Raw genomic sequence first — 22,371 nt, forward strand, 5'->3', positions numbered from 1 at the left:
AAAGTGATCTCTCTCAATTCCCTAAGTTAGTTATGATAATTTGTAGGATATTTCTTTTCAGGCTGTTTAAATTCAAGTTCTATCATTAAAGTCAGCAGATACTTAAAAAACTAAACTTTAGATGTTGGTTAGTTTTTTTTTTTTTCCCCAGAAATACTTACCAGCTCCTGTCATATTTACATAACATTGCTTGTTTAATTTTTGTCCACATAGTCTCACACAACCTTTCTGAGTTTTCCCCTTCCATTTAACTTCAAATTAACATACTTCCACATAGTTTTAAAACTTTTAAATGACTCCCTAATTGTTGCATTAATAAAATAGAATTAAACTCTTCCCTTCTTGGACATAGGTCTCTACTTTTTAAAACGAAAGAGAAATGCCACAGTATCATCTGCATTTTAAATATGTAATAGCTGTGGAAAATGTGATACTCTTCTCTCAGTGTTCCCCCCTAGTACCTTTTACTTCTGGGGAAAAACTCCCAAAGTAACACAGCATAATACATAACTGTATTTTTGAATCAACACCATTTAAAATTTCTGGGGAAATATTTTAAAATTTATTTTAAAGTGATACTGATTCAAAAATACATACAGCTTTCATTTTAAATATTCAGAGATAAAATACAAAGTGATTGTGATTTCTATTAGGATATTTGAGTTTTGGGTAGTTAAGTATAAAATTCAAAAGAAAAAAACATGTGCAGTTAAAAATGGCCTCTGTCTCATCTCTTGTCTCTTAAACAGGTTTCTGAGTTAACTTCTAGAATCAAGCAGTTTTTAGGGGGCTGAAAAAACCACTAGTTGGTGTTTTCCTCTAGTTTTGCTTTTTCAGAATGCTATATAAATAGAATTGGGTAGCTTCTTCAGCATGACCTCTTTTACTTAGCATAATGTGTTTGAAATTCATACAGATGTTGCTTATATGAGTAGTTTGTTCCTTTTATTGCTGAATATTTGTCCATGTATGGGTGTACTATAGTTTTTACATTCCTTTCCCAGTTGAGGGACATTTGAGTAATTTCCAAACATTCACAGGCAGGTTTTGTGTGAACATAGGTTTTTCGTTTTACTTGTGTGAATACCTAGTGACAATATTGATGGGTTATTTGGATAAATGTGTGTATAAGTGTATAAGAAACTGCCAAACTATTTTCTTAAGTGGCTGTACCATTTTACATTCCTGCCAGCCAACTTTTGCCTACTTTAGAGCTAGGTTTTCTTAATATTGTGTTTTGTGACTTCTTTATATATTCTGGATACAAATCTTTTAAGGTTTGTGAATATTTTCTCTCAATTCAATTTTTCAATTTTTTCTTTCATAAGTTGTGCTTTTGGGATTGTATCTTAAATCCTTGTCTCACTCAAGGTCTGCTATTAGGTCTGTGATACATTTTCTGAGTTATATTTTTATTATGGTGTGCAGTGTAGATTGAGACTTGTTTACATATGAGTACCTAGTTCTAGCACCATATATGGAAAATACTTATTTCTCTAATTGTTTTTGAACCTTTGTTGAAGATCAATTAATCAGTTGTCCTAAGTTAAATAAAGGTTTAGCTGCTTTAAAAAATAGTAGCCAATTATTGTTGGTAGTTTGAAATTATTCTTTTATAATTAAATTATATCAAGCTATAGAGTAAAAGAACTGACGCGAACATGAGTTTGAGTGAATTCTGGGAGTTGGTGATGGACAGGGAGGCCTGGCGTGCTGCAGTCTATGGGGTTACGAAGAGTCGGACACAGATGAGCGACTGAACTGACTGACTGATAGAGTAAAAGAGAATAATGAAATTTGGCCAGACATTAGTGTCCTGTGGGCTTGCCTTGTGGCTAAACTGGTAAAGAATCTGCCTGCAATGTGGGAGACCTGGGTTCAATCCCTGGGTTGGGAAGATCACCTGGAGAAGGGAAAGGCTACCCACTCCAGTATTCTGGCCTGGAGAATTCCATGGACTGTATAGTCCATCGGGTTGCAAAGAGTCTGACATGACTGAGTGACTATCACTTTCACTTTGGTGTCCTATACTGTGAGATTTGGGTTAATCTAATTTATCCGAGTATTTATTATTTAGGAATTTAGATGTACTTTGCAGTTAACAACTTTTAAGTAACTGTTAAACTTAAAACATAAATTTATTTATTTTTGGCTGTGCTGGGTCTTTGTTGCTGCACAAGGTTTTCTCTAGTTGCTGTGTGTGGGCTTTAGTAGTTGTAGCAGTGGGCTCAGTGGTTGTGTTTCCTAGGCTTAGTTGCTCTGCAGCATGTGAGATCTTCCCAGATGAGGGATCAGACCCATGTCTTCTGCATTGGCAGGTGGATTCTTTACCACTGAACCACCAGGGAAACCCCAACTATTAAACTTTTAAATGCTAGAATAGAAGTTAAATGCCAAGAGGCAGGTGTTACTTTAAAGAGATCATTGGATGAAATATTGGAGATTAAGACAGACTTTCAGGATTAATGGCTATTTTTTTAATATTATTTGTTGATGGTTGTTTTTTCATCATTCTGGGAAGGGAGAGTTGTAGTGTTAGTTGCTTAGTCATGTCCGACTCTTTGTGAGCCCATGGACTGTATGTAGCCTGCCAGGCTCCTCTGTCCATGGGATTCGCCAGTCAAGAATAATGGAGTGGGTTACCATTTCCTTCTCCAGGGGATCTTTCCAACCCAGGAGTGGAAACCAAGTCTCCTTCACTGCAGGCAGATCCTTTTACTGTCTGAGCCCCTCTGCTCTTAAATCCTGTTCTATTTTTGAGATTAGCTTTTATCTTTGGAAACCCCACTCCTATCCTATTGCTCCTTTCTTCTTTTGGATAGACTCTACCATACAGTTTTATTATCTTTAACCTGGTAAAAACAAATAACATAGCATTTTTCATTTTAATTAAAGTGCATAGTCCAGTGACGTTAAATACATTACCAGTGTTATACAACCATTGTTACCACTGTCTAGTTCCAGAACTTTTTCGTCACTACAAGACCCCATTCTTGTCCTTAAGGACTTCACAGTCTGGTTGCGAAAATAAGTAACTTAATGTTTACCATATAGTGTGGCAAATTACATGTCAGAGCTTGCTATAATTAAGCTGTATTCGTTCAACTAAAATTTTACTTTGAGAGAGCAAAGTAATTTTTGGTTAGGTTAACATCCAGGTTGTCCTACCACTCCATACCGGAATTAAATTTAGGCTAGACCGAAATCTTTAGTCTTCTTGGCTTAAATAAATTTAGGGCTCACAACTCCTCATGCTCTTACTTTGTAAGATCATTTGAGAATAGCTGTATTTGGGATGGTAAAATAATCTGCCTGTAGTGCAGGAGACCCAGATTTGATACTTGTAACTTTATAACAAGAAAGAAACTGAAAAATTGATATTCTGATTTAAAGCTAAATTATGAACTCTTCCTTTTCTCATGGAGCAGAAGAAAAAAACAGAGAACTTCCTAGTTGTCTGTTCCCACCTCAGTTGAGCTGTTTTGACTTATTCTAGTTGTAGTGACAGCTTCCTTGATTATGGTCAAATATAGCGTTACGCGGGCATGCTTGTGTCTTTTGGCAGATCATTTGAGGAATAGCTGTATTTAGGATACTGTGTCAAGAGATTGTGTTTCTGAACTCCTTGAAGCTTTGGAGTTGGAAATTGATGATTTAAAGTTGTCTATTTTAGCAGTTTTAGTGAAAGGCAGTGTTAGCAACGTTGAATAGTGTTGTAATACAGATTTTATTTGCATTCTGCTGTCAGGGTTTGTTTGCTATAGCACAAGATTGTTTTGGAAAAGTAAAACACAATACAGCCCTTTGTTTTTAAGATTCTGCCGTCTTCCTAATATAGTCAGTCTAAGAAAGAGCTGCTATCCCAAATGATGGTTAATGTTTTAGTTAGCAATTTCAATGTTTATCATAAGAAAAGTTCATATTACTAGATCTAGACTTCTAATAAATTGTGTTTACAGATTTAAGAAAGCCTGAATTTGTGACAGTTTTGGTTGTTTATTCAAAAAGAATGAAAAATTAAAGATAACCCCTAGTTTGATTAGTTTTACTAATAATTTTGGCATTTGCTTTTAGAAAAATAACTGTAGTCTTGTTTTTTCAGGGTAATCACTTTGATCAATATGAAGAAGGACATTTGGAAATTGAACAAGCATCCCTTGACAAGCCTATAGAATCGGTAAGATCAGTGCTTAATTTGGGGTCATAGATAGTTAGTTAGGTAGTGTTCGTGTGACACTTGATGTGAATGAAGTTAAACTTATTAATTAACTTAGAGTACAGTTTAGAGCTGTTTTCTTGCATGCCCTACAGTAATCAAGTAGAGTTTGAGTTGTAATCTAATATTTAATATGTTAGGAAATCAGTGAAAAAAATCTAGAAACACTTTAGAATTTTGATGGAAAAATATCATTTTTGGCCCATACTCTGTTAAAGATAATAAGTTTAAGTTTAGTTGAAGTTTTTGTAAATTGAATAAAGGAGTAAAATGTATTTTGATCCTTTAAAAAACTTCACCTTTCCTGGCAACACAATCATGTGTGAAATGTTCCATTAGGAATGGTTAGGGGCTAATATTTTTATTTACCAGACTCTTGTGAGACATGGTCACTTTGGTTTCTGTGGTTTAAGAGATGTCTGGTTTTTGTCGAAAGTTGATTGTATCTATTCACATGACTTAATTTTAAATATTGATACAATGCAACAGAACAAGTAGATTTATTTTCCTGACTCTTTAATTTTTGAACATTATTTTTTTTTTTGAAAAGCCCTTTATTTTCAGATTACACAGTCCATTGTTAAAATGTCTAAATTTGTCAGTATTGTCAGTATTTAATATTTGTTCTTAAGTGTATGTATTTAGTAAGGGTTTCAGAGTTATTGATTAACTAGAATGGAAAGTCACCAGAGAGAGAGTCTCTATAACAGTCAAGACGTTCCCCCTTCTCCCTTTAAGAAATACTAGCTTCTCCTCCTCCCTCAGGAAAATAAGGCAATTTAGAGAATACAGATATTTTAACTTTAGCTTTTATTTTCATAGCTGTAGCATAGTAAAGGATCAACATATATTTATGTTCCTAACTAGGTTGGTGTTGTGTGTGTTTGTGTGTGTGTTTAGATGTTTACAGAAATTTACACAACTTGGGGTGTTCGACATTTTTCTTCCACAGCAGTTGGCCCATATTAGCTAAGCAGCCATGATCTGGTTTGTATTGCACGGTCTGCCTTTTTTTAATTTCTTCTCTAGGGTTTCTTTCTCCCCACCTCCCCTTCTTATTTCTGTTCTTCTGGTCCAGTGAACACTGCATATAGTACCTTCTGTCTTAATGTGCTGGCATGATGCTAGACTTAGGCATGGCAGTAATTGATGACGCATGTGATAATGCTGCAGAGGGAGAATTCACATCTGATGTTGTGCTGAAAGCCCAGTCTTGTGTTTTGACTTAAGGATGAAATGCCAGGCCCACTTTGATGAGTTAAAAAATATTTGAAGTTTTTGTCTTATTTTACTATCGTCTTGGGAATTATCACAAGGTGGAGTTTTACAGTGAAATATATGGGCTAGCTAGGTCAGTATTTTATACTTGGAAAATAACTTTTCCATATCATTTAAATGTTTCTTTGGGTCAAAGTTTAAGAATAGATAGTTGTCAAAAGAAAGGCCCAGGTGCCATATTCTGCAAGGTACAAAGTTGATTAATATTATACAAGCTATAATTCAGTGGGTACTCTGACTCAACAGTAGCAGGAAATTTAGCTGGACTAAATTTGCGGCCTAGTATTCATTATTACTTTACTCAAGAAAGTTTTAATAAAAGCATGAAATTAAATGATATTTAACATTTTAAAAGCCTTCTTTTAGGACTGCATTTAAAGGTTTTTGGAAAGTTCATTCCTTCGGCATGTGGGACTAGTGCTCTTTTTCCTCTCACGATGTCCAGGAATTTTCCCAGCATATGTCATAGAAAGAACACTATCATAAGGCAGTCTGACTGAGTAATCTCAGTGAGTAGGAGTGGAATTGATATATGCCTTATTTATTAAATAGTATTATCTTCTCCACTAAAAATAGCAAGTATCCTTGGACCAGATGTTTAATTTTTTATGAATAAGTATATGTTCAGAGATGTATAGTAGTAAATTGTACTTCTAATGAAAATTTACTCCTGAAACACATTAAAACATGGATTATTTGTGATGTAGTAGTTTAGGTAGTAATAGTAAGGTGCTTCATAGCCAACGTGGTGTTAGATAGAAGTGGGGCAAAAAGAGAAGGATTTTATTTCTGTTCCCCAGTCATTTGGGGGTAAATTTAAAGTTTTAAAAGAAAGTCCTAAAACGATTGGCATAAAAATAGATAGTGTAGTAACCTCCAAGAGCCCTATCACCTTAGGAATGCCCACCAAGTAAGTGTATATTAGTTACATGTCTGGCTGGCTGGCTATCTTGTTGAGCTATTGAGCTATCTTCTTCTTAGGGGGAAATAGAGGTTGCTTCTAACACACAGAAAGAGTCTCTGCTGAATTAAAATCTTTCTCTGCAGCAATATCTATTGAGAGGTGCTGACTGTTTTGCTACAGCATGCAACTCAAAAGTGGCTGGAAATATGCAGCTTTGGGAGTCTACAGATCATTGCAGGAGCTAAAGGTCTAGTCATTTTTTTTTTTTAAACGAAGGTAATCTGCAGCAGCTGGTAACCGAGGAAGTCTCTGCACAGGTTTGTGCCAAGAATATGCCCGTGTGAGGGGTTATTGTGAGTATAGGATTAAGGTCTTTTTGTTTTGTAATAGGGTAAATGTGTTGCAAACCAGCAAGATAGGAAATGAGATACAAAGATGTAATAATACATTATGATTTTGATAAACTCCTGAAGCTTAGATTTGTTCCTGAGATGATACAGGTATTTCAGTTTCAATCTGGAAATGTTGAAAATACATCAAAATCCAGCATTTATGAAATAGTTCATTATCTTTGGTATAAATTTTTATTTTCCCTGGTTTATTTCAACCAACCAGATATCTTTCAGTGAAGTTTCTGGTCAATAATAAAACACTGTTCCAAGAAAATTATTAAAGAATTGCCAGATAACTTGTTTATCTGAATTAAGGAGAAGGTGGGAAGTATTAACATTTTGCTCTTATTACAAAAAACTTTTTAAAATTTATGTTTTAATGTAGCTACTTTATGAGATTTTTAGGTCCCACCTATGATTATGATTTTCACTTTATACTGAAAAATAAAGCGTTTAAAAACCAAAATCTTAAAACCATAACCCAGTCTAGGATTCCACCATAGATCCAAAAATTGGTTGATCTGACTTAAGGTATATGGTTCGTTGTGATCTTTACCATAGAAAGAAGATGAGAAATCAGATGGGAGAGTGATTATAAGCTGTACAAAAGGCAAATCCCTGCGCCATAGACTTAAAATATGTTGTCATTGTTGCAGTTGGAAGTGAAACTGCCCGTCAGCCAGTACTTGGTCTTTGTTCTACCTGACTGATTAAAATTCTGTCTTTATAGTTGTCAGGTTGACTGAGCAGGTTTAAAAAAATTAAGTTTTCAAATTCCAGTTGCTGATGTTTACTTTGCATATCTAAGGATTTAGAAGTATATGTATAAGTGGGTTTTGTCATGTTGCATATCTGTTTAGATCTGTGGACTCCACTAGTTCCAAACTGTAACTCTATAAGACTGCTGATTTGATATTTAGCAGTGACCATATGTGGACTGCACTATAAATAATGTGCTTCTTGGAGCTGAATGGTGTAGCATTACTATATGGCTTTTCTCTCTAGTCTTCATTGTGTCATCTGTAGTGAGCTATAGATTTTTTTGTTGGGGAATTTTTACAACTTGTTGTTTGCATGGGTTCACCTAGTAGCACTTGGTTTTTGCTTATAGAGTCTTTAATACACAATCAGCAAAGCTTACAATCCACTCAAGAGATTTGCCATTTTTGTCACTGTTGAAACTGAGCTAAATGGTGTAAATTGAATGTGGCTGTCAACTAAAAGAAAATTCAGTGTGGAATTAGTATTCATCTAGTCACTGCCATAATTATAGTATAGTTTTCTCTTGAGACTTGGTATTCTATTTCCTATTATTAAAAAACTTAGAAATCAGCCCCACACAATGAAGTGAACTTTAGTCTATATTTTGGCAGACTCCTATTATACAGATTGGTGGGGTTTGGCAGACTCCCATTATACAGATTGGTGGGGCTGTTTCCCAAATGGTTATTGTTTCTTTGATGGTATACAGCTTCAGGGAGCAGAGAGAAGTTCCTGAGAAAGTTTTCTACTTGGTATTTAATTAATAAAATTGTTGAGGAATGGCTGAAACAATAATGAGATGGTTTTTTGTTTTTGTGTTTTGGCTGGTATTGTGTTTTTAGCATATTGGTAGTTGTTTCTAATACACATTTCTTGCTATTATTGATGTTCCCATTTAAAAATTATATCCTCCTTTCTTGCACATTTAGTACAGAGGATTAAAATATAGCACTTTAATTTACATTTGAGTTTAGAAATAGAAAAACCATAAAGGCCTGTTTAGGTAATCTAGATGAAAAAAGTTTTGAGTTTTTAGCTCAGCTTCATAGTTTAACCAGAATTAAGAACTTCATTCCTAACCAAATAAAATGCCACATTGCCACCATTTTTGGAGTCTTAAGGACAGAGAGTAATGAATAGGTCATGGGAGGAATTCCCTGGCAGTCCAGTGGTTAGGACCTCTGCACTTTAACTGCCAAGAACCCAGGTTCAATCCCTCATCAGGGTACTGACACCCCACAGGCTGTGTGGGACAGCCAAACAACAACAAATAGGTTGTGGGAACTCTTTATGAATGATCTGGAAAACCACCCTTTTGCGTACCTCCCTTGGGCAAAGTTAGTTGCTTTATTAATTGTTTAAAATTAGTATTTCCCTGCATTTCTTCCATGTGTATTTAAATTATAAACAGCCTATCACTATACATGCCCCTTTGTCAGTCACAAACCAGGCTGTGTTAAAAAAATTTATTTTCAGTTCTGTAAGATTATAACTAAACTTCAAATTATTTATTTTGCTTAAAAATAAAAAATGAAGCTTTTTTAGTCACTTTTGTAGTAACCAAAATAATAAACTGTTATTTCAGAAGTTAAATAGTGCTCAATGCCCTTGTTATGTCTAGATTACCAGTTGAGGCTACAGATTACTGCAGTTTACTGTTATAAATGACGTTCATAGAAATGATTGACACTCTAACCAGAGAGAGTAATGATTATCACCAGTTGGCCACTGAATTCCTTGCTCTTTCACAGTGAAAGTTCAGTGAACAGTTTGATCACTTCAAATTAGACAAGTCTGCTTTGTTCTATTAGTACTTTGTTATGAGATATTTTGACATGCCTTTCTTGTGTTACCCATCATCCTTAAGCCTACTGGATTTTTCACTAGTCTTTATAAAACTTTTTTCTTTTGGTAGGAAAAGGGACCATAGTGAATACTAGTCCTTTCTGCAGAGTTGCAGAACTGCCATTTTTTTCTCCAAAAACAGATAGTCTGAAATGATAGGAAAGGCTCAGATTTTCCGTAATAGTCATTCACTTAATCTCAGAGGTTGCTGAGTAGAAGACTTTCTGGGAGATATGCCTATTATTTTTGTTGCTTTTTGTTATAATTGCAAGGTCATAGAGTGGCATATTAATAATATTAATACATAACCCCTGACATTTCATTCCCTGTTCATACTTGGGGAAAGTGAAAGAAAATGAAGTCACTTGGTCGTGTCCGACTCTCTGCGACCCCATGGACTACAGCCTACCAGTTTCCTCCGTCCATGGGATTTTCCAGGCAAGAATACTGGAGTGAGTTGCCATTTCCTTCTCCAGGAGATCTTCCCACCCCAGGGATTAAACCCGGGCCTCCCGCATTGTAGGCAGATGCTTTACTGTCTGGGCCACCAGGGAAGTAGATTTAATTAAAGAACAGTTTTCGTTTAAAGATTTAGAAGAGAAGTATCACTGCCATTTTGTATCAATAGCTTTTTTTGAGAAGGTGACAGCCATCTTGAGTGGTTTTGTAAAAGTGATGCTAATGTGTATAACCCTAAATTTTTCTTTTTTCTCCCTCTCCCTTTAACATTTGCTTTTCCTTTCACTGTTGTCAGTCACAACACGCTGCTCTTGAATCTCTCAGCTGGTCTTGACTCGTGAATTTACTTATGCTTTCACTCTTCTTTAATAAATACATTAATTGCAAGCAGTGAATTGAAAACAAGACAAAAAAAAAAAAAAAAAAAACGACCATTAGTGATTGGACAGTTTCTTACTTTGTGTTACATTTAACTGTTCTTTTGACAGCCCAGTTTTTAAAGCCAGGTTCGTATGGAAATGCTTTCACTCCACTTGCACTGCTTTTGGAAATAGCATACTGCTTCATCTGTCTGTTTATTTTAGTGCATTCATAATATAACACGGTCAGCATAATGTCTCATCTCCACTTAGCCAAAAGATAGAGTTTTCTTAATTTAAAAAAAGGGACAACAGTTTTTGTCAGCATGGTTTTAATACCCTAAATCTGTGCCTAGTTATAAAATTAGCCTATTAAGAGATTAAACAATACTTTATTCAGCTACATTATCTTAGAGTCATTCTGCTATCCTTGTCCTTTCTGTAGTTAATTTAGTTGTAGGAATTATGGTATAAAACAAGGATTTTATGTGCAGGTAAGTGTATTTCCACAGTAGTACTATAAAGGCCTCTCTCTTTATCTTCATTTTCTGCTAAAATTAGTTGTGTTAAGACTTACAAAAGTTTTTTGTTTTTTTTTTAACAATAAAGTTATTTATATATAGGCATTCAGTACTGGGATTACATATAACCATAGTATTTATTCATTCTCTCAATTTCTAGCAAAAAATAATGTCTAGTGACCTTTTGTGTACAGTAATGACTGTGTATATGTATGTTTAAAGTAATTGCATGTTTTGTTATAGAAATAGTTTTCATTATCATTTGCCCCATTTTTTCAAGTATCCTGATCTTTGTTCCTCTAATCAATAAAGTAATAAGCTGCTCAGTCCAGTTTTCTAGTTGGCATCCTGTCATAAACTCATAGAAGGAAGTTGACCTTTTTTTTTTTTTTAAACAGAGCATTGAAGAGACCTAATCTTCTTCTTGTAACTTACTATCAGATAATAGTAGCATATTTTTTCCTGTAATTCCAGAGCATTTTACCATTGAATATGTAGCTGGAAGATAAAAGTCAATTTAATAGGAGATGTTTGTTTTTAATTCAGAGATTTATGGTTTAGTTGACTTCATAATTTGATTTTAGGAAATACGAGATTATTTTCAAGTGGTGATACCCAATTAATATTATAAATTACATTTTAATGCATACAGAACACTTTCTGTTTACAATTTTTAAATGTTTTCCTTTTGATAAGTAACATTTTATCAGATACAGTTAAATGAGTATTTTAGTGTTCTCTCTATATTTGTAAAAAGCAAAGAATTGGACAAAGGTCTGCAGAGGTTTCTAAGATCTTGAAACCTTACGCAAAAGCTGACATTTAATTGTTGTTTCTAGTGTCTTTACATGTGATTTACATTGAAGGATCTTTTCCACTGTGCTCCTAGGAAGATGAGACATTATGTATATTGGTTTTTTTCCCCTACATGCACTAATGGTTCTTTACTGTTAACTTATTGCTAGGCCTGTTTCATTCTAACATTTTAGCATTTTTGTTAGATTACATGTTGAAATGCATCACTCAGTCTGTGCTTGAGCTCATTTTATTTTTCTGTTTAATCAATTTAATTTCTCGTTTTACTAACCTCACTGTTTTTTCAGTTTAATATTGGCTGCATGCTAGTTAAATATTTATATTTTATATATATGTATTAAAAAACCAATCAAGTCTAGCCTGGATTTTGCTCTGATTGTGTTTTCATTTCTAGTGGTGGGGCAGTCTTACACTTACAACTTACTTTGTATCATGAAAGCCTGACACATAAGCAAAATAACTAAATACAATGTAGATTTTCTTTATTAAAAAAAAAGCTCTTAAAGTGGTGCTGTCTAGGTGGTGGATATGATTGTATAAGTACTTTGATTTTATGCTTTTTAATGTTAGTTTTAAACTTCATAAGTGTATTCTTCCCCCTTTCCCCTTCCCTTTTTTCTCTTTTTAAAAGTGTTGTATATAAAAATTGCCCAACACACCATCAGAAAGGACCCTTACCCTCTTTGTTCTTCCTGTATAAAATACTAGCCAGTATTTCTTTTTACATTAATGCCCCCTTTATTGGGCACATTTCCCCTATTAGCACCTATTTTGCATGCATATATGTAGAATTATCTCTTGTTCATCACCTGTTAAATATCACTAGGAAGGGAAGAATATATTATTGGAATATTTTTGGTTTGTCTCTCTGTTCTGTCTGTCAGGATAATATTGGACATCGCTTACTCCAGAAACATGGGTGGAAGCTGGGCCAGGGATTGGGAAAATCTCTTCAGGGTAAGTTTTTTAAATATACCAAGAAAAAAGAAAGAAAAAATGTTTCTGATGCAGATCTTATGCCTGAATATATTTTTTGTCTTTCTTGAAAAAGTTTTTGGGCTTTCTCCCACTGCCTTTTATCCCGTAGAGTAGTCTGTTTTTCCTATAACTGTATTTGAAATCACTATTAAGCTAATAATTTGCAAGAGTAAGCTGCTGTGTCCTGAATACTTTCAGGAAACATTCTATGTATGGCTCAGTCTGTTTTAAATTTCTTTTGGTGGAAGTGATGGTTGGGTAAAGTAAATGAAATACGTAGTATCAGAATGTACTTTCTTTGTATCACTTAGTGATGTATTATGGCTGCTGTATTTTTAAGAGGATTAATTTCAACAGCAGAGTTTAATTTTTGCCCTCCTGAATTCTTCCTGAAGCTGGTGATTGCCCTGGTTCTTTGTCTCTAATCAGAATCCATGCAATAGTAGAATAATTAACCTATATGAAACATAAAATTGAAACAGATTTCCTAGGGTTCTCTGAGAGGCCATTTCTTAAGTTCAGGTCAGTCTCTGGGAAATGTATGGTTTAAAGTTTACATTGTATGTAATTTTTTCTTTTAACTGTACTAATCATTTGGATAACAAGCACTGCTAACATTTCTGCTTCTGAGTTCTTACTAGTTGAAAACCAGTCAACCAACTCCATTTACTTATTAGCTCCGTCGTATTCAAGGGCTGCTGTTCTCTGCAGATGTGAACAGTACCTCAGAAATGATGGAAATCATTGTACTTCTACATTTGGTCATGAAGGGTCTCATTGTATAAAGGGATATTTGGGGAGAGGTGCACTACTGTTGACTAATTTTTTGAATTTGGGAAATGAATTTCCATAATATGAGTGGGCAGTCTAATCAGTTCAAATGTCTGTGTTAAGGGCCATAATAGGACGGGGCATGAAACAGGATGTTTCAGTCTTTAAAGCCTTTGCTTTTAAAAGTATACATCCACAAATTCTATTCAGTGGTGACATGAGAAATGCTCAAAAATATATTTCAAATGAATATTTATTACTAAGCATTAACCTATCCTTTGGGGGAGGTAGAAAGATTTGATCACCACTAAACTTGTTTTCCAGTGGTGCAAGAACTCATTGTACACAGTATAAAGAATACTCAACAACTGAGAGCAATTTGTATGGCATAGACCATAGATTTTCTAAGAGACCAGAAAAGAGAAAGGGTCATCAGGACTAAAGTAGAAATGACTTCTTGGTAGGTTTAGTCCCAGTGGTTTGCACAGTTAAATGTTGGGTTGGGTTGAATGGAGGTGATAGTTCAGAATAAGGTCTGAAGATTTTATTTGATCTTTTCCCCTACTATTTGAAACCTCTCTTCCTATTCAGAGATTCCCAGGAGCATTGTTGATTGTTACTGTTTTTGTTCAGGTACAGAGGGGAGTAGAATTTGGGGACATTACGTAGGGGGCTAGCGAATCTGTTTGAATCCCAGAGTTTTCCATTGTAAGCATCGGAGACTTCAAAGTACAACTAAAACTGGCAGAGAAAAAGAGTGAGAGAGACGTATAGCAAGCGAGTTTAGAAAGGTGCTCTGTGATGGTCTAAAGAGGTGGGATGGGGAGGGAAGTAGGAGGGCGGTTTAGGAGGGGAGGGACGTATATATACCTATGGCTGATTCATGTTGATGTATGGCAGAAACCATCACAATATTGTAGAGTAATTATCCTCCAGTTAAAAATAAAGTAAAATTTAAAAAAAGATTAGGTAAACGGGTACTTAACTATTTTTGGGTGATGGAAAATTATTGTTTCATTTTAAGAATACTTTCAAATTTGGGTGTCTTTAAACTTTGAACTCCTTGAAAAGAGAAATCAGATTTTATCCATATTTCACATTTCATCTCTGTGGTGATTGGCATGTAATAAGCACTCAATAACTCATCAATCCATTATTTATTTAAAATAAAAGAGAAATTTGAAGCCCTTCCTTTTTTTCTTTTCTTTTTAATTGTGGCAAAGCCCACATAACATAAAATTGCCATCTTAACCATTTTTAAGTGTACATTTCAGTAGTGTTTACTAAATTCACATTGTTGTTCAAAGCCCATGTGTCTTGAATGGCTAGTACGGTCTCTACCCTTCAAAAAGAATGAGACCTTATTCTCCTGCCAACAAAATGGATTTCCCTGATGGCTCAGACATAAAGTGTCTGCCTACAATGCGGGAGACCCAGGTTCTATCCCTGGGTCAGGAAGATCCTCTGGAGAAGGAAATGGCAACCCAATCTAGTACTCTTGCCTGGAAAATCCCATGGATGGAAGAAACTGGTAGGCTACAGTCCATGGGGTCACAAAGAGTCGGACACGACTGACAACTTCACTTTCACTTTCACTTTAATTGTCTTGGAAATGGCTCTTTTATTTTTTTAGTGTCACATTCAACATTGTCCAGGCATTGAATTGATTTCTCTTACATAGCTCTTTGTGTAATGCCCACATCGTTTGACTAGAATATAGCCACATTTATGACATATTTAGATAATTCATGACAAATTTTTTTCATTGTACCAAACCTTTGCTACAAATAACCACTGAATAAAGAAAGCCCTGTTGCTCTGCAGAAAATCATAATGCCTTCTTACTACTGCATAGACTAATCACTGCAAATAATTTCTAGATTCATGGCTTTGTAAGTTCTTTGCATTTACTTGTTTATTGTCCACTTTTAGTTGCTTTTGTTTGATTTTAGGCTCTAACATTTTTTAACATGCAGTCATCCACTGAATTTAAGCCTGATCTTTTAGAGATTTTGTTAACATTTAAAATTTATTGAAAGCCCTGTGAGACTTTACAGAGTGCTAGTCTTTGGGGCTGCAGTGTATGTATATAACTTGTCACTGGATAGGTTGGAGAATAGGGCATGCTAACTCTGAAACAGAATTCTTTGTGGCACGATAGAAAATTCAACTTTGTTAGGTGGGTTTAATTTTTACTTGAATTTCCCTTATTTACCTTTTGTTCTCCCCTAATATTTATTAGGGCTTCCCTAGTGGTGCTCGGAGAAGGCAATGGCAACCCACTCCAGTACTCTTGCCTGGAAAATCCCGTGGACGGAGAATCCTGGTAGGCTGCAGTCCATGGAGTCGCGAAGAGTCGGATACTACTTCACTTTCACTTTTCATTTTTATGCATTGGAGAAGGAAGTGGCAACCGACTGCAGTGTTCTTGCCTGGAGAATCCCAGGGACAGCAGAGCCTGGTGGGCTGCCGTCTCTGGGGTCGCACAGAGTCGGACACGACTGAAGCGACTTAGCAGCAGCAGCAGCAGCAGTAGTGCTAGTGGTAAACGAACCCGCCTGCCAATGCAGGTTAGACATAAGACACACCAGTTCCATCCCTTTCGGGAAGATCCCCTAGAGAAGGGAATGGCATCCCACACCGGTATTCTTGCCTGGAGAATCCCATGGACAGAGGAGCCTGGAGGGCTTCAGTCCATGGGGTCGCACAGTTGGACACGACTGAAGCGATGTAGCACACATCACAGGGTTTATTAAAATATTCAAAAGTTAAAATTTATATGTGGCAGATAAGTGATTGTTAGTATTAAAAAAATCAAAGACTTGTAGAAAAGGTTGTTGGCAAGATACCTGAAGGAAACAACAATAAAGAAAGGCCTGCTGATGAGAAATATTATGAACGATTGTGTGTGTTTTTTTTAATGGAGGCAGAGGGTATGTTTAATTTGGAATAAACAACAGCAAATGATAGTTGTATTTTGTGGCTGTTGAATTGGATTTGGTTCTTGAAATTGTTTTATGACCTTCTGGCAGCTTTGAAATGGAATGGAATGTAGCTCAAAATCTTTATTTTGCTATGAAATAGGTAAGTAGATGTAGCCCAGAGGTGGTTCCTAAACTTTCTTTGTTATATTGTCTAAGAGCTGTTTGATGATGTGGCTGATTTTTTTGGTCACAAAGACAAATGAAGAGGTATGATATATTTCATATTCCATATTTAGAGGGTTCACTCAGTGACAGTCAATCAGCATTAGCTCAGCTATGAGATAATAATGTATTCTAGTTATACCAGCTGTAAATAATGTAAGTCATGGGCAAAGTAAATAAGATTGTTCCTGCTCTTCAGGTTTATTTTCCAGTCCTCTAAGTCTTGCTTTTTAAACTTACGGTACACTTTTGAAGGTTTTTTGAGGCCAGGGACCGTGTTTTATATTTTTTAGTATGTGATCAATTGAATACTTAATTGACAAATTGCTTTAAGTTCCTTGAGAGTAGGGATTCTCTTTTATTTTTGTTTAGAAGCACTTGGTATAGGGTATGAAGCAATGTGAGCAGCATTTGGAAACTTAGGATTTAGGTTTGAATTTGGCTCTGCCACTTACTTTAAGTAAAGGGACAAGTTGAATTATTTGTTTCAGCAATAAATGAGGATTAAAATCTCTGCCTATATTCTCGCAGTGATTATGAGGGTAAAGTAATTAAGTGAAGTTACTTTATGCAAACTGCAAAACACTATGTAAATGCTAATTGTTATTAACACCTCAATTGTATGGTGTATGTTTAAGTATTTTAACTGAATTTGAGTTAATCTTTAGGTATTCATCAAAAACCTAAGTATCATAAAAATCACAGAGAAGCCTCTATCTTGCTACTCTCTATTTCCCAGATTTTGTAACAGTAGTAGCAGTAGCAGCAGCAGCTAAGATACTGCTGCTGCTGCTGCTAAGTCGCTTCAGTCGTGTTCGACTCTGTGCGACCTCATAGACGGCAGCCTACCAGGCTCTGCTGTCCCTGGGATTCTCCAGGCAAGAACACTGGAGTGGGTTGCCATTTCCTTCTCCAGTGCAGGAAAGTGAAAAGTGAAAGAGAAGTCGCTCAGTCATGTCCGACTCTTCGCGACCCCATGGACTGCAGCCCACCAGGCTCCTCCGTCCTTGGGATTCTCCAGGCAAGAACACTGGAGTGGGTTGCCGTTTCCTTCTCCAGTGCATGAAAGTGAAAAGTGAAAGGGAAGTCACTCAGTCGTGTCTGACTCTTCGTGACCCCATGGACTGCAGCCTACCAGGCTCCTCTGTCCATGGGATTTTCCAGGCAAGAGTACTGGAGTGGGGTGCCATTGCCTTCTCCGCTAAGATACTAATATGTGCTATTACTGTTTGGATGGCATCACCAACTCTGTGGACATGAGTTTGAGCAAGCTCCAGGAGTTGGTGATGGACAGGGAAGCTTGGTGTGTTAGTCAATGGGGTTGCAAAGAATCGGACATGACTGAGCAACTGAACTGAACTGAATATGTGCTAGATATTTGATTCCCAGTTCTGTGCTTTTAATGCTGTGTATGTTTTAGGGTCACAAGTCCCTAATTTTGCTCTTTGTTTCAGTAATTCTGAGCTCTTAGTTACATCTAAAAAAGCCTCAGTCACTAAGCAGTGGGGTTGGGACAAACTGTATAGTAACCTAAAAAAAGAAGTTGGATCCCCACCTTACCCCAAAACATATTACAGATGACTAAAATAATTAAATGTAAAAAATAAAATTGTTAAAATGAACAATAGGATAATTATTAAAGATAATCTTATAATAAGGAGAACTTTAAGTTCAACTCCAAACCCAGAAATCCTTAAAAGAAGGATAAATTTGACTATATTTCATCATAGTAAAGTAAAAGAACAACAGCTAAACAAACTGGGGGAAATATCTGTAATATCTCATTGTAGACCAAGGACAGATTTCTTTATGTATTTATTGGTATGTGAAATACTTGTAATCTAAATAGAAAGGGGGAAATGCTGTGAATACTGTTTACAGAAAAGTATTGCAGATGACCTTTAGGCATATGAAAATATTCTCATTTCTTCTCATATTAGAGATAATGCATATTAAACTATGAGGTATGATTTTTTACTTGTTGGCTTGGAAAAGGCTTTAAAAAAGACTAGCCTGGTCAGATTTGGGGAAAATAGGTTCTTACATTATAGCCAGTGAGACTGTAAACGGATAAAACCACGATAGAGAACAATTTGAATTACTTAAAGATTAAAATGCATGTATCCTTTTAGATCCAACAATTCGGTTTCTATCTTTAACTTATTCATGAAATGCGCAAAATAATGTATGATTGAAGTTATTCATTATATCACTGTGATAAAAGATTGGAAATAGTCTACCATATTTCCTTGATCCTAAGTCATTTTTTCATATTTTAATAAAGGTAAAATTAGATGTACCTTATTAATGGCATTAAAATTATAATGGCAGCTTTTAAAATTTCTTAGTGGCACATAAAACAGTGTGTTTCTATTTTCCATTATTTTAAATGGAATACACATCAACCCAGCAGCTAACCAGCTTTTAAAACATAGCTGCCTGTTTATTGATTAAAAAAAAAAATTAAGATATAAAGAATACATTTTTTCCTGATTACCAAATAATTTCTGTGGTTCTTAACAGTTGCTTTCTCTGTTGTAACATGTCCATAGCTTTTGTTGATACTTAAGCAGCTTTCCCAAAGTCCTACAAGTTGTATATGAAATGTATTATATCTCTAGGTTTCTCACATATCTTTTTCTTAAAAATGTTGAATTAGATTTTTGAGATTGAAGCATAAAAATTTTATTGTATGAAATTGTTGGCTGGAAAATATGTCAAGAGAGATGAACTGAAGCATTTAACTGTGAAACATTAAAAGGGTACATTCTGTAGGGTTTGTGCGTATATTTGTTTCTTATTTGCTTGACTGTGCAGAGAAAAGTCTTGCCTGGAAGATCCATGGACGGAAGAGCCTGGTGGGCTGCAGTCCATGGGGTTGCAACTGAGCGACTTCACTTTCACTTTCATGCATTGGAGAAGGAAATGATAACCCACTCCAGTGTTCTTGCCTGGAGAATCCCAGGGACGGGAGAGCCTGATGGGAGGCCATCTATGGGGTTGCACAGAGTCAGACACGACTGAAGCGAGCGGCAGCAGAGAAAAGTCATTGTTAAGGCAGACTGTGAAGGGAAAGTGAGTTGCTTTTTACTGTATCCTTTTAAAATTTGATATGATATACTATTACTACTAAAAAATGTAGAAAGAAAATTGTTTTGAAAAAGACTCAGAGTAGACAGAATCCAAGCAGAGTAGAGTTGGTTTCTTTAGTGTTTCTTTGGTTTTATGTATGTATCCCTCCTCCCACTCTAGTTTCAGTTAGCAAACAAATGGTAAATATAGTTGGATAAACCCTGCATTAGCTAAGCCCCAACAGTGCTTATATTAATACATTTTATGATTAAAGAAAAACTAGATTTGAATCCCATACAGTAGAAATATGTAGTGTTAAAATTTGGACTTTATTGTTAAGTTAGAATATTGATTTTTAAAACCACACTAACTTCTAAGAAAAATCATTCTTTGGTTGGGGAAAAATAGGTTTTCTTTAATACTATGATGACACAGATAAATGTTCTGGATAGGATATTTGTAAAAAGCTGAGGAGTTGTCCTTCTTCCTTAGTTTCCCTTTGAAATTTGTTTTCATGGATTATGTGCCACATCTAGAATCTAAACATTCTGCATGTCAGTATGGATTGTCAGAAAGGCTTATTTATACTTGTTGCTGGTCTAGCTGAAGGAGCCTGGTAGCTATAATGATCTTTGTTCCTAGGTAATTAAATGAGCTGTGCGGTCTTTATGCGTTTCCAAAGGTAAGCATAATTTTAGTAATTCAGGTATCAAATTTAGTAAGATAACAGATTATATATAACCCCTGACTATCTTAATGGGATTTAGTTAATATAAACAAATGAATCCAGTTGAATCCAGTTAGTAAACAAAATTTAGAATTGACAGTCTGTAGTTAAAAAGTCTAGATTTTAGAGCTAGAGTTCTTACCAACCTGCTGCTGCTGCTGCTAAGTCACTTCAGTCGTGTCCGACTCTGTGCAACCCCATAGATGGCAACACACCAGGCTCTGCCGTCCCTGGAATTCTCCAGGCAAGAACATTGGAGTGGGCTGCCATTTCCTTCTCCATTGCATGAAAGTGAAAAGTGAAAGTGAAGTCGCTCAGTCGTGCCTGACTCTTAGCGACCCCATGGACTGCAGCCTACCGGCTCCTCCATCCATGGGATTTTCCAGGCAAGAGTACTGGAGTGGGTGCCATTGCCTTCTCGATTACCAACCTAGATAGCATATTAAAAAGCAGAGATATTACTTTGCCAACAAAGGTCCATCTAGTCAAGGCTGTGGTTTTTCCAGTGGTCATGTATGGATGTGAGAGTTGAACTGTGAAGAAAGCTGAGTGCAGAAGAATTGATGCTTTTGAACTGTGGTGTTGGAGAAGACTCTTGAGAGTCCCTTGGACTGCAAGGACATCCAACCAGTCCATCCTAAGGGAGATCACTCCTGGGTGTTCATTGAAAGGACTGATGCTAAAGCTGAAACTCCAATACTTTGGCCACCTCATGCGAAGAGTTGACTCACTGGAAAAGACCCTGATGCTGGGAGGGATTGGGGGCAGGAGGAGAAGGGGACGAGAGAGGATGAGATGGCTGGATGGCATCACTGACTTGATGGACATGAGTTTGAGTGAACTCCGGGAGTTGGTGATAGACAGACAGGGAGGCCTGGCGTGCTGAGATTCATGGGGTCGCAAAGAGTCGGACACGACTGAGTGACTGAACTGAACTGAGAAATGAAAAGGGATTGGGGGAGATGAGAAGGGGAAATAGTGAACTCAGATGCTGTATAGACTACTTGTTTCTCAGTATAGAGATTGTTGCATTTATAGACAGACATTAAATATATGTTAAAGTGTTATTTAATCAGAAGACATTAAATATATACCAAGTTCATGCAAAATAATTAGAAAGGAAGTAGCAAATTTTTCTAAATTTAGATCAGATACTTTTTTACTAAGAAAAGAGTAGACCGGTTATAGAAGCAGTTTGGACATCCTCAAGGCAGATTACTTTAAATGAAGCACTCACTGGTGAAGAATTACATTAAAATAGTTGCACTTCTATTAAATACTTGTTTTCAAGAGACCATAATCAACAGTATACATGACATTGTGAGATACTACCCTTACTCTCATAAGTTTGCCATTTATTTTAGGAGATAAGTGGAAGAAACCTTAAGAGTAAACTCTTTAAGGATAAATGACTAGGGAAGACCTCACAATGAAGTCTTAAGGAGGGAGGAATAGGTATTACCAAAGAAAGAGACACTGATGTATACAAGGTGATTACAGTTGGTGAAGAGAAGGTGTAGCTGGCTAGAGCAGAAAGTGTCCATTCGGCAGTGAATGTCACACTTTAAAAGCAGAAGAACTTATCAAAATACATATTTTTAAAATGAACTTTGACATATAAAAGGATGGAAAAAACCATAATTATTTGGTTGAAGCAGGGTTCTGGGTGTCCAAGAGCAGTTGAGAAACCATAACTAGAAAGCAGTAATGGGAATTTGGTTCAGATAGGCACAAATCTAGTATTATCTTAACTAAAACCTCATCTAATTATTTTTTTTTAATTTTTAATTGGAAGATAATTGCTTTACAGTGTTATGTTGGCTTCTGCCATACAACAACATAAATCAGCCGCAAGTCCACGTATGTCCCCTCCCTCCTGAATCTCCTCCCACTCCCTACCTCATCCCACCCCTCTAGTTTGTCACAGAGCACCGGGTTGAGTTCTCTGTCCCCATATAGCAGCTTCTTCCGTTGTCTGTCTATTTAACACATACAATTCTTAAAGCAAGACTATGTTATTCCAGCTTTGCAGAGGAAAAACTGAGGCTTAAAGAAGTTGAGCAAGTTGCTTAAGAATAAACCGTCAGTAAATGACAATATCAAAATTCAAACCTTGGTCTTTCTG

General features: G+C 35.9%; 1 protein-coding gene across 9 annotated transcripts in view; it reads left to right on the forward strand.

Moving 5' to 3' along the window:
• GPATCH8 (G-patch domain containing 8) overlaps positions 1–22,371 on the forward strand; it is a 95,329-nt gene that overhangs the window by 17,318 nt on the left and 55,640 nt on the right. For 2 of the 9 annotated variants that reach the window (XM_044938890.2, XM_025279979.3), the window contains exons 2-5: positions 4,103–4,177; positions 5,169–5,203; positions 10,345–10,362; positions 12,437–12,509. Coding sequence is in view for 2 of the 9 variants with exons in the window: in XM_025279976.3 (XP_025135761.1) it covers positions 4,103–4,177; positions 12,437–12,509 (148 nt within the window). In the remaining 7 variants the exon portion in view is untranslated. Of the gene's footprint in view, positions 1–4,102; positions 4,178–5,168; positions 5,204–10,344; positions 10,363–12,436; positions 12,510–20,183; positions 20,202–22,371 lie in introns of those variants that run through there. The other 7 variants (XM_025279981.3, XM_025279978.3, XM_025279976.3 and 4 more) reach the window with 5 other exon arrangements.

This window comes from Bubalus bubalis, chromosome 3 (assembly GCF_019923935.1).
Source record: "Bubalus bubalis isolate 160015118507 breed Murrah chromosome 3, NDDB_SH_1, whole genome shotgun sequence".
NCBI lineage: Eukaryota > Metazoa > Chordata > Mammalia > Artiodactyla > Bovidae > Bubalus > Bubalus bubalis.